We start from the raw sequence: 16,317 nt of genomic DNA, 5'->3' as shown, positions 1-16,317 counted from the left end.
TGGCGTTTTCGTGGTTCTTCTGAAACCCCTGAATGTGGGGATTTTATGTTTCGTTGCAATGTACACCTCCCTCTCTGGTACATAAAACAAGCATTAAGAACTGATTTCTGACGCTACTTTATCGCAACTCAAGGCTTTATTTAAACTATTTAATAGAGGCCAAGATCAACTGACATTGTATTGTGAATGATAACAAAAGCGATGCATTCATGCATTAATTGAAAACATCTGCTAGGATATAATTGGTTCCTATGAGGTAAAAAAAAAAAAAAAAAAAAAAGGCCTTTCGGGAAATCACTTACAAATTAAGAAAAAAGAAGGAATGGCAGCTCTCAGTTTTCCTGGCTGATGATCAGTGCTGACGCTCGGATGCGAGAGTCTCTCTTGTCTCTGTTCTGTTTCAGCCTCCGGAGCACCGGGGCACTGCCGCTCTCGCCCGCCCAGGGAGAGTCTCCTGCTGCTGGGACACACTGTGGACCCGGCTGGGGGTCTGACCAAGAGATTACCTGAAGTTAGTCACGAATCCAGACACTTTGTTCTGATTCTAAACACTCTTTGTGTGCAGATCAAATGTTGAGCCTGTACGTGATCTGATGGTTACTTTGAACTCTTTATCTTTCCTTTTTAACAGCGTATTTGTAAGAAAATACGAATGCAATTTAAAAAATAACGCATGAAATGACTAAATTAATTGTAAAACAATGAAAATAAAAGAGAGGCGATGGTCTTTCCCTGTTAGTGACCTCATAGTATTAAAGGAACACTCCAACATTTCGGAGCATCACTTGCTTGCTGTTAAATCGTCTGTTTTGCATTATGTTCGGCTCTTTGAGAGTTTAAATATGCTGTCAAAAAAAACATAATTTTTTTTGGATCCAGATCTGGATTTCTAACCTCATTAAAAGCTTTATTATTGAGAAACATATCATCGCGTTGCTGCTTCTCGCTGGGCTCAAACAGTCGAAAGGGGAATCATTCCTTAGTTTCAGCAGACCAGACAATAACCACATCAACCTATCCTCTAACAGAAGTAAAGGACAGAGAGACACGGTGGCATCATTGTGAACCTAGAGGAGTGACAGCGTACCCCGTGTCTGGTCCTGGTTCTCCCCCATGGCTCTCCTCCTCCTCTGGAGCACCTGCAGGAGCTCCGCCTCCCCGACATTCCGGCCAAGTCCCCGTCTGGACGGCGCTTTGCGGAGCTGCTGACGTTTCATGTTGTCCTGGTGAGCAGAAAAAGGTCAAAGGTGTGTTTTTAAAACCGCAGCGGCTTGAGTCGCCATTTGTCACTCAAGTGTTTTGCCTTCATGTGAGGTGAGGTACATTACCAGCATTCCTTTCAACTCCACGATAGCGGATTTTCTGTTTTCACTCCTCTGGTCCTGCAAGAAGATTTGGGAATAATTTGGGAACTGCTATATAATAAAAAAAATTAAAAAAAAGGAGCAAATGTGTATGAGGAGAACTGACCTTCCAGGAGCTGTCATCCTCCTGTGAGCAGAGAAGTCGTTAGTTATCAGAGTTTATCATTTATTACTTTGGTTTTTTTGTTCCTATACAAGTTCCTCTGTTCATTCAAAAGCCCCCAAAAAATGCAAACACACATTACATTCTTTGAGAATACACTCTGACCACCTGTGTTCTCCTCATGGGCCTCAGGACGATGCCTCTCTTTATTCTCTCCATCATTTCATCCACCGCCTTCGTCTTCATGTCCAACAGCGGTGCTGCTTCTTACAGATTGGGGATGGAAAACATATTCAAACCCTGTTTTAAAGCTTTAGGACGGAGAGCTCATTGTTGCGGAGTACGTACTGCGTCTAATTTGTGTTCAAATGAAGTAAAAGCAAAGTGCAGGGTTCAGAGAAACAAGGGGGGAAAAAAAAAATCAATAATCCAGGATAAATGAATACATTCAGGATAAATCTCGTCTTCAGGCTGAAAAGTATGTTTTATGGAAGAGTGACTCACTGCTTTGATCAGCTTTAGTGGCTCTTTCTTTTCTCCTGCTTCTCAGGAAATCAAGTGAACTTGGCACAAAGAGAAAGAGAGAGAGCGGGGGGGGGGGGGGTCACATTGTCATACACGGTGAAATGGTGTTTTACAATTCATAAATATTAAAAGGCCTCAGTCATTAGGGTGTAAAAAGCCTTTGATACAGTATTTAAACTGACTGGCTTCAATTAAACATACTTGGTGACGGCAGCGGCAAGAGGAGGAAGAGGAGGAGGAGGAGGAGGAGGTGGAGCAGGAGTGGCTTTCTCCTCTGGTTCTTCCTGCCTGCTCAGCGCTTCTTGCAGCTGCTTCACTACAAAAGGAAGATCGTCAGTATCGTGAGCCGAGGGAGCATCGGCCCGCTAAACACACAGCGATATTGACCCGTTTCACACGGAACAAGCGGCTCATTCAGGGGGAAAGACTCCGAGCTCATCGAGGCAGCGATTCTTTTTTTTTTTTTTTAGGAAGCATCTGAGCACACAGTACTCACTCACATAAAGGATGTTTTGAAGCAGAGATAAGAGTCGGGAAATCCACATCTGTGCGGCGAGATGGAGCTGAAGAGGGTTAGGCCACCACTTCTTAATCATGCCTCCAATTAAGCTTTAATATCTGAACAATAACATTAGAAGAAGCGGCTTTCGACCCTTCCCTGCAGTTACCACTGAGCACGTTGGATAAGAAATGCCCCCCCGCCTCGCTACCTTCCTCCTGGAGCTGCACGACGCAGCCGTTAGATCCACACAGCTGCGTCTCCAAGGCCTTCTTCTCCTCCTCGCTCCTCTCCAGCTGTTCCCTCAGGTTCTGCAGCTCAGAGAGGACGGCGCTCTGGTCCACGGCGCTCTGACTCCGTCTTCCCTGAAAGACAGGGATGAAAGAAACAGGGATGCATGATGAAGAACATAAATAGAGCCTTTCGCTCCGGCTTTTAGCTACACCGTCCACACACACACACACACACACACACACACACACACACACACACACACACACACACCTGGTCCTGGTAACAGCGCTGTATGTCACACAGGGCCGTGCTGATGCTGGAGATCTGCTCCAGCGCCTGCTGCAGCTGCAGCTGCAGGCCGGTCTCCGAGCTCTGCGGCAGCGTCTCGCTCTCGCCGCGGGCCGCGAACATCTGACGAGACAAAAACCCAAATTTCCTTCCTGTACGGTGTGACAAATAAATACACCAGCTATAGTTCCTGTAGAGCTAATAAATGACCAGAGGGATGTAAACGGACATTTTGCTCTCCTGCATGAGCTCATGAGACGATTTTACACAGATAAACATGTGGCTATTGATCAGTTAGGTTGGATTAGATGGACGTTATCAATCCACAAAGGCAGGCAAGTCACAGCAGACCACATAAGACACACTGCCACAACGTAACACAAACACACACACTTTAAAACGTATTGAAAGAGGACATTAAAGTAGCTCAAGAGCTTGTCTAGCCACTGTATAAAACAAGCAAAGGTGTGAAATACCAGCGGCCTAGGAATATATAGAAGGCCGTCAATAAGTGATGCGCATGAAAACGTGACCAATAAAAGAGGTTTCATTTTTTTAATTATTACTTTGTCGCCAGAAGCTGGCACATTGGGAATATATTGGCTCCCCAAAAATATCAGAATCAGCCTTAAAGGCCTCTCCTGTGTAATGTGTGTGTGTGTGTGTGTGTGTGTGTGTGTGCGTGTGTGTGTAATTGTAAGTGTGTCATTTTGCAGAAACAACACAAAAGGAGGGCAGGGATCTCAATGTGTTCTGCTCATATTGGACTCACTGTTGAATGGACACTTTATGAGAGCAGGTCCGCGATCAGAGAACAGGAAGTGTGAAGAAAAAAAAAAATCAGTTTTCATTTCTGTGTTTTTTTTGTTTCAGTGCAGCAGCAGCGAGGTTTGGTGAGCTCCGTTTCACACGAGGCCCCCGCGCTGCAGAGCACACACCGCTCTGATCTCGGGTCTCCCCTTCAGCAGAGAGCAATTTTCACACAGCAATTAGCACAATTATTTCATACACACAAACACACAGCTACAACCAGACACGGCTACACAAACAGACAAAGACGCAGACACAAAACACCCCCCCTCCTCCTCCTCCCCCCCCTCCAAATTGTTTCCTGTTTTGAGGCCCTGCGTCATTATACCACCATGCATCACAGAGGAGAGGTGTGAATGGTTGGTGTTTTCAAAACACATGAAAACAGACAAATAGTAGTGCATACAAGAGGCATTCAGCGCAGGGGGGTCTTTTAACATGAATTGAGAGTAAAGGGGTGGGGGGGGGGGTGGATTGTGTGAACAGTTGGGGGTCCTTTTCACAGGTAAGGACCCCTGCGAGGCGGCCCATTGTGAGCCTGTCCGGTAAATGGAGGACGCTGCGCACAAAGGCGACAATTGCTATATGCTCGGCAAAATATAAAGGTGTCAGGCAAAGACAGGTTGTGCTTAAAGACCACTATTCTCCTTCAGCGGCAGTGATGACCACTAATTACGGGGAAGGGAGGGGCCAAATGGGAAGGGAAGGGAACAGAGAGACGTTTTTTGAAAGAAAAGGCCTTCATTATAGGCGCAGCTGGGGCAGCCAAAAACGGTGCTGTGTGTGCGTGTGTTTGTGTGTTTGTGTGTGTGTGTGTTTGGGTATTTGGATTTTAAGTGAATCTGTGTTTTTACAGCTTGTATACGAGTGTGTGTCCTCCTTTGTCTCCTGTGTGTGTGTGTGTGTGTGTGTGTGTGAAGGCTTTGCCCCACACAGAGAGCCGGGATGTGACCAAAGTGTCATCGGTGTGAAAACAGAGAATGGAGACCCCTTCTCCTGTCCCGCCACATCATCTGACAGCGGAGGTGTGTGTGTGTGTGTGTGTGTGTGTGTGTGTGTGTGTGTGTGTGTGTGTGTGTGCGTCTCCCTCTTCCCTCCCCCCCCCCACCACGGTCCAAATGTCCGTCTGTTCGCCGTAGCCGCCCGAAGGTCAACGCTCTAACACTCATGTTCCCGTCCTGTGGCACGACCTGTCACCCTCAAGTGTCTATAGGTGTGAATGTATGACAAAATGTTTTGTGCATTGCAGAAAACACACACACACACACACACACACATACACAGGCATGCCACGCGCTCACACCTGGTGGGCGAAGACTTCAGCGTGCTGCCGGAGGCCCTGCTCCAGCTCCAGCTTCTGAGACATTTCTGTGAACTCCTCTGTGACAAGCTGGGAGACTGTGTGCGCACACACACACACACACACAAAATGAACAGGTATTTTCAATGGCATTCATGATGTTTTTAATTTAAAAATTGGAATGAAATGCACTGAAATGATTTCTCGCTAAATAAATGAGTCAATCTGAAGATAAATGAGTCAGATTTGACACCCAATTAATCGCGTTATGTCACTTATGAAGCAAAAAAAAAATGCCGTTTATTCGCTTAGTTTTTCAATTATGAGGCTGTTTTTTTCTGTCACATAAAACTCGGCGTTACAGTGAAAATAACATTCCGGACGCAGACGTTGTATTGGGGTGGCAGCAGAAATCTCAGAGACAGATATCTGAAAACCTGCAGCAGATAGAAGCAAATCTAATTACGTTACGTTTGGACTGTGGGCTGGACAAAAAGGCTCATTTTACACTCCTTTTGACATTTTAAAATAAATTATTATTTACTTGTTGCTATTTGGTAAAAAAAAACATGATGTATTAATGATGAAGATATTTATTAGCTGCAGTCTAAATTTAATGAGGACTCACCGCGTTTGATTTTATTCATGGTCTTGTTCTGTTTGCTCATTTTCCTCAGGAGGGCCTCTTTCTCCTCGACCTCCAGAGCAAGCTGAGAGAAAAAGTCTGTGATAAGGCTCCAGGTACACACACACACACACGCATGCACGCACACACACACACACACACACACACACACACACACACACTACTGATGTACCTGCTCTCTAAGTTGGACCTGCTCTTTGGTCAGATCCTCCACTTGTTGCTCCAGCTGCAGCTTCTCAGCCAACAGACCGTCCACTGACGCCTGCAGCTCTGACACACACACACGCACACACACACACACACACACACACACACACACACACACACACAGAAACGCACACTAAATACTGAATTTCAATCCTTAATCTGTGTTCAGATCGCCTGTGATACTAATCTGATTACGCATTATTTTTGAACACCGGAAAATATTTAAAGAAAAACATATTTTGAATATTTGTTTGCTTTTTCCTGATGAGGATTGAACAGAAAACACTGAGTGACCAAATCAGTTAATTATCTTAGTTCTGCATCTAATTGGCTGAGCTGGGAAATGTTTAATATATCATGCTGATTTCTTATTATTGCTTCATTATTGGTTAATATTTGGTTCACAAGGCAGACACAAAAATAAGCCAGCTATCCCAGTTTGACTTCTGAATTCTGTCCAACCTGCGATCTGAGCTTGATTCACCATCAGCAGCGTCTCTTCGCCGAAATCGTCCACCTCATCACCGTTAACCGCAGGGTCCGCCTCGGGCTCAAAGGTCACGGTAGCCATGTTTTCCGGCAGCTCGGGGATGAGCGGCATCATCATCTGGCTCGTCCTCTTCAGCACTTTGTTCTCTTTGCTCACCTATAGGCAACAGAGGAAGGTAATGGTGAGTCTGGAGCTTTGTGTTAGGTGTATTTTTAAACTGCTGGTGTGAAAATGACTTCATCATTTTACAGTACGCAAAGCTGCTTCTCACTTCAGCCTCTTCCCATTGTCATGATGAGGAAACGAAAGGAAGTAGAGCAATGAAAAGGCAACACAGAGAAGGGAAGGAAAGGAAACAACCACAAAAGAAAACAAAAGGACAGAGGAACGTAGAAGAAGTAAAGAAAAATGTATAGCAAAGAAAAGGACAGGAAAGGAAAGGAATGAAAAGGAAACATTAACGAAAGGAAAGGACACATAGGAAAGAAAAGGACCCGGAGTAAAAAGACATACTTTGACAGCCAGCGCCTCAGCACTCTCCCTGCAGGAGCGCTCAATCTGGAACTGCATCTCCAGTACATTTATCTCTTTCAAGAGCTGATTGGAGACTGGAAATAAAAGGAGACGAGTTGTTACAGAGCAAGGAGACATCTGACTTAAATTACACAGAATCAACAAGACACCTTTTTTTTTTTTTTTTTATGTCATACTGCCTACAGATGTGAATTAGAGTGTGATGCAAACTGGGATAGTATGCTGAATGTGGACAAGAAGGTCAAATAAAGACACGATTCTCACCTTCCTCTAGTTCAGACAGTCTCAGGTTGGCTTCATCCCTCTGAATTTCCAGGATCTCACACTTACAATAAAGCGTCAACAAACAAGCAAAACAGGAGAAAGAGACGACAACAAATTGATGTATTTCATTTGATTCATAGTAAGATGATTGTCTTTCTTAATTCTGCAATTTATTGTTGTTGAAATATGTGAGCTGGGAGGATATTCAGCATTCCCTCCCACGTCGATTGTCTCTATTGCGCATTAACCTCGTCATGTACTACCTGAACGTCTCCCTCATCTTCGGAGGATGAACCCTTCTCTCCGTCAGACTCTGTGGGGGAAAGAAGATCTTATCAAAAGGGCCGGAGGGCAACAGAGAAAGAAGAGACGCTCAGCTGAGAGGCGTCAAAATCGAACACCCTCACATCCTGTCTGACTGCAAGAGGAACTACAGAGGCCGTCTGAGGAGGAGCAATACAGGAAGTGAAATCACAGAAGGATCATAAAAACACTTTTCACTCTCTGTGGACTCAAAAGTTGACATTATCCACTGTTTCCTGTGCGGCTTAAACTAATTATAGACGGGTTAGTTAGGGAGCTTTAGAGGCGCACACCTAGTATCTACCTTAGGACAGAGCCAGGCTAGCTGTTTCCCCCTGTTTCCAGTCTTTGTGCTAAGCTAAGCTAACCCGGCTCATGTTGCTGTATTGATCTTCTCAATACTCTCTGAGAGAAAGTTCATGTCAAACTATTGCTGAAGTATGACACCAGAGCTCTGAAACTGATTTTGTGGTTGTGGTGGGGTTACGCGTGGGACTACTTCTTGGAACATATAACACCAGTCTTTATGTTCAGCTAAGCTAACCGGCTGCTGCTGTAGCTTCACCTTTAACAGACGTTTCCACCTGGGAGAGGTACTGATATTCTCATCTAACGCTCGTCAGGAAACTACGACTTTGGCTGTAATTTTATTCAAGCATTGTCTAATGTCACCAATCAAAGATAATCCAAAAAGACACAAAATGGAAGCATTTCATTGTTCATGAAAGGTCATTTTGAACTTTTTCACACGCCGAACCTCCATCATTTAAGAAATAAAACCCCTTAATAATCTCACTCCACAAGTCCACAATAAATAACACGACTTAACGCGATACGGTGAATTCTTATTGAAAGCTCAAAAGCTCATCATGTGACTAAAATAGTATCTCAGCACCAGTTTACCTCCACATCATCAAGCCTTACCTGCCGCCGCACTGTCCTCACCTTGTGCCCACATCCCGCCGCCTGCACAGTTTTCAAGCTTTTAGCTCCTCGGTATTAAAAATAAGAAATTAAGCCGCACATTCAAGCACAAACGAAAACCTGCTTTCTGTCTGAGCGGCAGTCGGCTTGCTATTTAGGAAGCGAGTGGGAATCACTACTTAAACCCTCCCCCACTGCCTCCATTTCAAAAAGAGGAACCTTTTCCGCACACTGGCCAAAAGGCCATCTTAAGCACTACAGTCCAATATGGATTCATCCCCTAATAAACCAGTTTTTTATGTGTGTTTTATTACTAAAAAGATGTTATTTCCACATAAACATTCATAATATCTGCTTTTGACGTCACAAGTAAGTTAGAGGACGAGCTGTTTGAACTCCCCCCCCCCCCCTTTTCCATGCAGTGAAAAGAGGAAAGTGTAGCCTCTGTCCATGCATGCGGTCTCTGAGGGACGACTCTGTCTCTCTACTGCAAGATCAATGTCACTCAGGCGGCCGAAGCCAAGGAGAAGCTGCTTTTATTCCTCTATTAGCGTCCGTGCTAAGAGTTCATGACCGCTGAATCAGACCTGCCATGGGAACCAAATTCTGGGCGATAATTCGGGAGGTGACAGTGACGATGCTGATGACACACATTTCTCCACTATGAATAATTTAAAATAACGTAATGTTTTATTTATTCATCTGCCTGCCAGGAGTTTATCGCAGTATATTCTATTTTATTTTCAGAGAGTTTGGTCAGGGTTAAGTACTACTTGCATTCATCTGTTAGCGGGTAAATGGAGGGCTTGCTGCTCCAGATGGGTGGGGCAGGAGGTCGGATGGAGTACAGTATCTTAAAGGATAAGGTTATTCCATATTATTCTAAGTGTCTACAAATCCCATGGAAAGACCAGTCTGTCACTCAGGGCTTGCCCATTGGTTCCTATTAAATATAGAAATCTTTAAAAAAAAAAAAAAAAAAAAGCTCACATATGTCATTTTTATTTTTAATACCGAAAGAAGCAATCGGTGCATTTGTCAGGGACTATTTTCAGCTGTGGATTAACACACATTTGGCTCTCTAAGTATTTAAAGCAACATGACTGTACATGTGGGTTTGACTCCAAATACAAGTGCCATGCATGCTCATTGCAGTAAAGTCATGAATCCATATCAATCAAGGTGAGCTCTATAAAATTAAATTAAAATATTCGTTAAACATTCACATTTTGTGCTGAAACACCTTGAATAGCCTCTTTTGAGAAATTCTAGATGTAAATTTGAATACACAAAGACGGGACAATAACTCTGTCTAATCATTCCTGCTGAAAATATGTCTAATCTAAAATAATCAAAAGACCCCATTGGGATTTTTTGATTTTAAATCACAACATGCTCGTGGGCCGCCTGTTAAGCTGAAGCATGAAGCACTGCTGGGTTTCACGCCAGTGACGTCCTTGTAATTTAATGAGTCTTCCCTCTCTCAGTGTGTTGCTCTCTTTACAGGCACCACCTGAGCACCAAAACCTCCTCCAGCCTGTCACCCCGACCTTTGCTAATGATTCTTCACCATGTTAATAAAGGTGAAATTGTCACTTAAGATTAGCCGTTGTCTGGTGTTTCTTGCAGCGGGCGACATTGTCAGAAAACTCCTCATTAAAACTGGCTTTTTTTAAATCCTATTGAGAAATGTGGTATTTTCTGTAGTCATTTTTTTTTTTTACAGTATGACAAACAGGCTTTTTAATCAATATACATGTATTTTATAATTTTCTTCAATAAAATGTAAATGTATGAAATCAGCCAACATTTTTTTTTCTGGGGCTTCTGAATTTTTGTAGCAACCTGTTGGGAGTTCAAACCCTACAAATTAAAACTATTGGTCACACTTTACTGTGTAAGTCCTGCTATTTAGCATTTATAAACAGTATGTGAACATTAGGTTTATGACACATATATATATAAAAAACTACAGCATTCATCACCAGAATATTATTCCTCACTCTTATAATATTTTTAATATATATTTCAGGCTGCAATAATCACGTTACAGTCAAGGGTTAAACGTATTTCTTCAAAATAAAAGTCTTAGATTAAAAAAAAAATATTCTCAATTCAACTGACGGAGAAGCAGGTACTGACAAACAGCGTGTCTCACAGAACTGATGATTCATATATTCATTCGACAGTCAATATTACGTGTTTACAACGAGGTGCGTCTCAAAAGGATTCTGTCAGAAGTGGGATTCGAACCCACGCCTCCAGGGGAGACTGCGACCTGAACGCAGCGCCTTAGACCGCTCGGCCATCCTGACATGAATAATACGATAATTACATGTTTAGTTAAACAAAACATTGTTCTGGGTCACATGAGACAATACATTTTAATGATATATTAATAGACCTATACCCTCCTCTTATGACGCATGTCACACATAAACTGTACAGAAGAGGGTCACACACCTGCTGCAGTTCTGCCCCCAACATAAAGATATTCATGTTCAGGGTGAAAGTTCAACTTTATGATCATTTGACAGCGTGAAAAAGTGGATAAACAAGGTCGTGCAGGTTTCATGAAAACGGTAACATGTTATTATGGCTGCATCAAAAAAATGTATCTTGCGATCTTTTGAAACTCTGAGGATTTCGCTTAAATTAAAAATGAAATTATAATTAATAAATACACATTAATCTGCACTAATGTGTATCTAGTGTGTGTATTCGTGGTCTGTGTTTCACTGTTAGGAGTACAAGATTGATAGTAGTTCTTTCTTTTTTTTTAATGGGTTGCCTCATCGGAATACCTACCAGTTTATTTTGCGCTTCAGACACTATTTACAGTCTAATTAACATTTTTCCACACGATCAATTGATGTTTGAGAAACACAACACAATATAAGTTAAGTTAAGTATCATAGTTTTAGGAAGAAATACATAAATAGAATACTGTGATACAATGAATCATTTAATAAAACTTTGTATGTAAAGTTAGCAGGTCATACTGTAAAGCACTGGGGCTAAAATCATTATTGTCTTTATTTGTAATTAATCAAGTATAGGCTCCACTGTGATTAGATGGTAACAGACAGAAAGGACAGCATGAATAAATAATAGATAATAAATAATAAAAAATAAAAAAGACATGGGCACCATCCAACTGAAACTACTGCTAAAGCTCTGGAGGACCGTCTAAATAAAAAAATAAAAAATAAAAACCCTGCAACTAGAACCCCAGCAGCTAGTCTTCTCCGTGATTGGCTCAGACGCCACGCATGCCTCTCATGCTGAAAATCTCAAACCTGGCAACCCCTCCCGCCCTCATCTGCATGCACACATACCCGCGTGGATCCAAAACTCAAACAGCGGTTTAATGAAGCTGCAACGTCGGGTTTAGGTTTACGACACGACAGCAGCATCTGGTCGTTTGACGCTTGTGATTATCTGCACGTGTAAAACGAGCAACAACAACCGCGAAAAATCCAGTAAAAGATTATGAGAGAGAGAGAGAGAGAGAGAGAGAGAGACACAAACACTCACAGAAACAAACACACGCTCACCTGCTCCGGCTCTGGCGTACTCAGCACTAATGACTGTGTGATTGGATTATCCGGGCTTTTAGCAGCACCACAGCTGCAGCTGACAGAGAAGCTAACCTGCCAAGGCCAAGCTGGGGTCAACAAGAGGTCCCGACCTTTGCATAAGACGAGGCCTAGGGCGGGGCGGCAGAAGAGAGGCGGGGAAAAGAGGGGATGGTGTGTTTTTTTTTTTGTTTTTGTTTTTTTTAGCCGAATGGTGACAGACGGGATCCGTGTTTCTAAGAATCCAGAGAGGAGGATGCTGGAAAGAGAGGAGGGAGGGAGGATGGATGGTGTTTGGAGGAGGGAGACGGGATGCGCTCTGACAGAAGAGCCTCGCAGACACTGCCGGCCTCCCGGTGACTCCACACAAAAACACAGCTCCATCCACTCTTCTTTTTTCTATCTCACACGTTCTCTCCCTTCTCTATCATATAAAAAAAAAAAAAAAAAAAAAAAAACGTGTCCCAGCCATTAGGATTTGTCCAAACAAACCTCGAAAAACAGAGGGATATCATTTTCCATGACCCCAAACTATCCTTTAACCATCTGCCAGGAGCCAGCAAGGAGTTTTGTAAGCGCTTAAGGGGGATATTTAATATGTGTGCCACGTTTACTTCGTATTACGTCACCGCGGTGTCACACATTTAAATCTGTACTTGCTGCTAACAGACGGCACAACAGCAGTGTCTGATTCACTCAAGACACTCATGGTGTCTCTCTGCTGGACTGATTATAATCCTGGCCGTATATACTTTATACTCTATATTATATTATAGTAATAGACACGAACACGTAGTGCCATTAATTAATCATATCGTATATTTAAAAGGTGTGAGATTAGGGGCAATTTGATTGAGTCTCAAAGGCTCTCAACATGGCTGAGTCGGCGGCTCGCAGCTAACAGCGCAAACCACAGCAACAGCGCAGACAGAGCTAGCGGTCAGCGCTCTGAATCCTGTGTATTGCGACTTTAACCTGGTGTACATCGTTTACATAGACTTTGTATAGTTTCTATTTTATCCTTACATTACTTTGTTTACCTCCTATTGTTTATCTTGGTTACTTTCTATACTTATCCGTACGTCTAACAACCGAATTTCCCCACTTGGAATCAATACGCTTGTATTTTAAAGTGCATTCACGTCGTTGCGAGTCACTCCTCCGCTGACGTACAGCGGACTCGTGGATATCTGAGGCTGCAGGTGTAACTGAATGAGTCCTCAGCTGACTCACAGTCAAACCCCTGCAGGGAATTCATCTCTGCATTAGTTTAGACCGAGAGGATGACGGCCGAGCCCGTTAGAGTGAGTAAATGACAATACTCTCAGCGCAGATTACACCCACTGATCCACTGAACCCGAGGGAGAATATTCACAAATGTCTGCTGGCATGGTTGTTACACATTATCCCGCAAACGCTTCAGACGAGGAACATTGTACCTGCAGAGCTCAAACTGTTTCTTTCATTGAACGTTCGTTGACGTTTTATTCTTAAAGCCAGCACCGAATACTCGTTGAGAAGTTTTAGAGCAAATATCGCCTGATACACAAATACTGGCAAACAAGCTCTTGTACTTTGTGACGCGCTGTAATGTGCCTGTGGTGTTGAATACCCTTCTTTTCATCTCTTAATACATTTAGCATTTAAAAGAAATAAAATGATTATTGTGTGATATTTCTTTGTGCTTATTATGTTTTTCTCAAATCCCCTCTTCAGAGATGAATTACATATTTTAAATTGAATTCATTTAGGCATTGTTGTTGTGTAGCAGCTTTTGTGTTGAGACAAAATTAAACAATTGAGAAGTTTCTTTTTTTATTTTCTTCAAAGGAAAAAGGTTTTTTTGTAGAAAATCGTGTTGTGCTCCTTAAATGAGGTATCGAAAAAAAGTATTGTTTCAGTATCTTATACTGAATACTTTTATGATATCAATCCTGATATCGGAACATTTTAACAATACTCAGCTCTTTTGGATTTCATTTTACATTAAATAGAAAAATACAGAGTAAATTAAATTCAATAAAATTGTAAAGAAAGACAGTCAGACTTATTGTAGTTTGTATAGTTTGTCCGTCACCTTTATGACACGTTGAACAGCTCTACTGTGTTTGGTTTATTGATCTATTGTCGTTGAACTGTATATGTGTTTTCATAAAAGCCTAACTTGGGACAAGCAATGTAAATTAGCTAAGGCTTTAAACACTGTGATGCATGTACATGTGTCCCCGCAGACAGACAATCTAAACGTATCAAGGCCGTAGTTGCAGTGAGTTCCTTCAACAGGGAAACTAACTTCCACAGTGAGTTGCAGCTGGTGGGCTTTCCCCCCTGAGCTCTGTAGGTGTCACTCTAACTCTGTGAGCTGCCACCTGTTGCACGCAACAGGTTCCTCCTTCAGTGCTGAGCTCCACGTCTGTGTAACTGCAGCGGGAGACACTGAGCTTCAGGATTTGAATACAAAAATAAAACAAAGAAAAAAAAAGAAAAATCATAATCAAGCGGCTCATTGTTTTGCTTCTACGATAATGTTTTATTTACTTGTGCTGATTATTTCCTGTTTTCTGCAGCGCCTTGAGGGCACGTTTCAGCGCTCGTGCCAGACTCAAATCCAAAAGTTCCATAAGAAAACAACACGGCACTAGAGCCACTGCACGGCCAACAAAAAAAAAAAAACCCAGACACGCTGCTGTCAGCGTCTCCTGCAGCTACATCACCGTCTCACTGCGATGATGTCAGAGGGGAGGCCGTCTGCTGGACCCCGGCACAACGTGGCACAGACGGGACCCCGAACCGCCGTCTCCGGGTTTACGACAGGAGAGGAAGCGGGGTGTCTGGGTCACGGTGGGCACACAGTGGCACTGTCTGCAGCTGGACACACACACACACACACACACACACACACACACACACACACACACACACGTACACACGCATTCATTCACACACTGCAGCTGATGGATAGAGGCATCCGTCTGTCTGGGAATTAACAGCGTAAATCAGCATAATTTTCTTTTGTTAGGAGAAAAAAAAGGATTCCATTACCTCTCGCTCTTAAATCACAACCTGCTGTATACGTTCAGTCACCTCACCTTGATTGCTGCTTATTTTCTCCTTGATAAGCGTCAGAGCCAATTTGTTCTTATCAGTGCGGAAACATCATTTGACATCAATTACCTGATTGCTCTAAACACGCTCTTATTTCTCGTGAATACTGTTTTCTTTTCTTTTTTTTACATGCAATCACATCATGTCTGTTTTAGATGACAATGGTCTCCAATTTATAGCCTAATTCTTTTCTTTTTGCTATACAAATGGAGAAATTTGAATGAGCTGCGAGACTTTGAGCTTTAAGTTTAACCAGCAATGAGATTCTAAATATGCTTCTCTGTGAAAGACACGGTTCAAAGGCCTGTCCACATATATATATACATAAGTACGCAAGCTGGAAAGAGAACAAATATATGACTGAAATATGATTTAATGCCGACATTAAGCCGGTCACATCTCTCACATTCACTTCTCATCTTCCCAGCTGTCATTCAGCTCAAACTTTGTCTCTCAGCATAAGCTTCTTCTCTTAAAGTTACACTCTCAGTCCTTAAAGCAGAAGAAGAATAGTCATGTGTCAAAAAAATTTACAAATTAAAAAAAAAAAGGGGAAACGTGACACGAAAAACATCCAAGGCCACACCCATCTCTCCCCCTCCATTTCTCTCGCCACCCCGTCATCACTCCATCACACCTCCTTGTATTTCCTCTCATCTAAACTTTCCCCGACACTCTTTTTCCATTCTTACCTCACATTTCCCGTTGCTCCTCCTCTCTCTTTCCCTCATATCCATTTTGCATTTGTTTCCTCTCTTAAATCCTGTTCCTTTTGTGCTTTGTCACATTTTTTTCCAGCGTTTCTCTTCCTAACAAATACCAGTATTTCCCTCAAACTCCCTTCTTAAAACTAATTCTTCCTCTATATTTCCATCCTCCTTCCCCACTCCAGACTTCTCCTTCTCCTCTTCCTCCTTGGCATTTCTCCTCCTACTCCCAAAACTTCCTATCCACCACCCCCCCCCCCCCCCCCCCCCCCCCCCCCCCCTCCTCAGTCTTTCATCTTTTCTGCTACCTCTCTCCTTCCTCCTCCTCCTCCTCCTCCTCCTCTTCCTCCTCTCTGTGCAGCTGGTGGGGCCCTTCCATTAGTCCTGACATGCAGAGGCACTGATTCTGTAAAGGTCGTGAACCCTCGCAGCGGGC

At 43.0% G+C, this 16,317-nt stretch overlaps 1 protein-coding gene and 1 non-coding gene across 4 annotated transcripts; both read right to left on the bottom strand.

Annotated features, from left to right (window-relative positions):
* Positions 1-117: 117 nt before the first annotated feature.
* shtn2 (shootin 2) lies at positions 118-8,631 on the bottom strand. 3 transcript variants are annotated; one of them, XM_068728129.1, is made up of 17 exons: positions 8,492-8,631; positions 7,528-7,577; positions 7,265-7,325; positions 6,980-7,074; positions 6,439-6,622; positions 5,942-6,039; positions 5,752-5,833; positions 5,127-5,221; positions 2,996-3,136; positions 2,703-2,856; positions 2,194-2,308; positions 1,972-2,030; positions 1,636-1,733; positions 1,471-1,491; positions 1,329-1,382; positions 1,088-1,223; positions 118-490 (listed from the first exon to the last, which is right to left on the bottom strand). In XM_068728129.1, the coding sequence occupies exons 1-17, from the start codon at positions 8,523-8,525 to the stop codon at positions 333-335; spliced, it is 1,635 nt and encodes a 544-aa protein (XP_068584230.1). In that variant the 5' UTR covers positions 8,526-8,631; the 3' UTR covers positions 118-332. The 3 variants fall into 3 exon arrangements, with proteins under 3 accessions (XP_068584230.1, XP_068584231.1, XP_068584233.1); XM_068728130.1 differs by having other exon boundaries at positions 1,636-1,730; XM_068728132.1 differs by having other exon boundaries at positions 8,513-8,631.
* A 2,092-nt stretch (positions 8,632-10,723) lies between these two features.
* Positions 10,724-10,806, bottom strand: trnal-cag (transfer RNA leucine (anticodon CAG)). Its single transcript has one exon. It is a non-coding gene; the product is annotated as a tRNA-Leu (tRNA).
* Positions 10,807-16,317: the final 5,511 nt, after the last annotated feature.

Source organism: Cebidichthys violaceus, unplaced genomic scaffold (genome assembly GCF_023349555.1).
Source record: "Cebidichthys violaceus isolate CVI_PGR_0920_01 unplaced genomic scaffold, fCebVio1.0.p SCAF_41, whole genome shotgun sequence".
Lineage (NCBI taxonomy): Eukaryota > Metazoa > Chordata > Actinopteri > Perciformes > Stichaeidae > Cebidichthys > Cebidichthys violaceus.
This window is presented reverse-complemented; position numbering and strand designations above follow the sequence as displayed.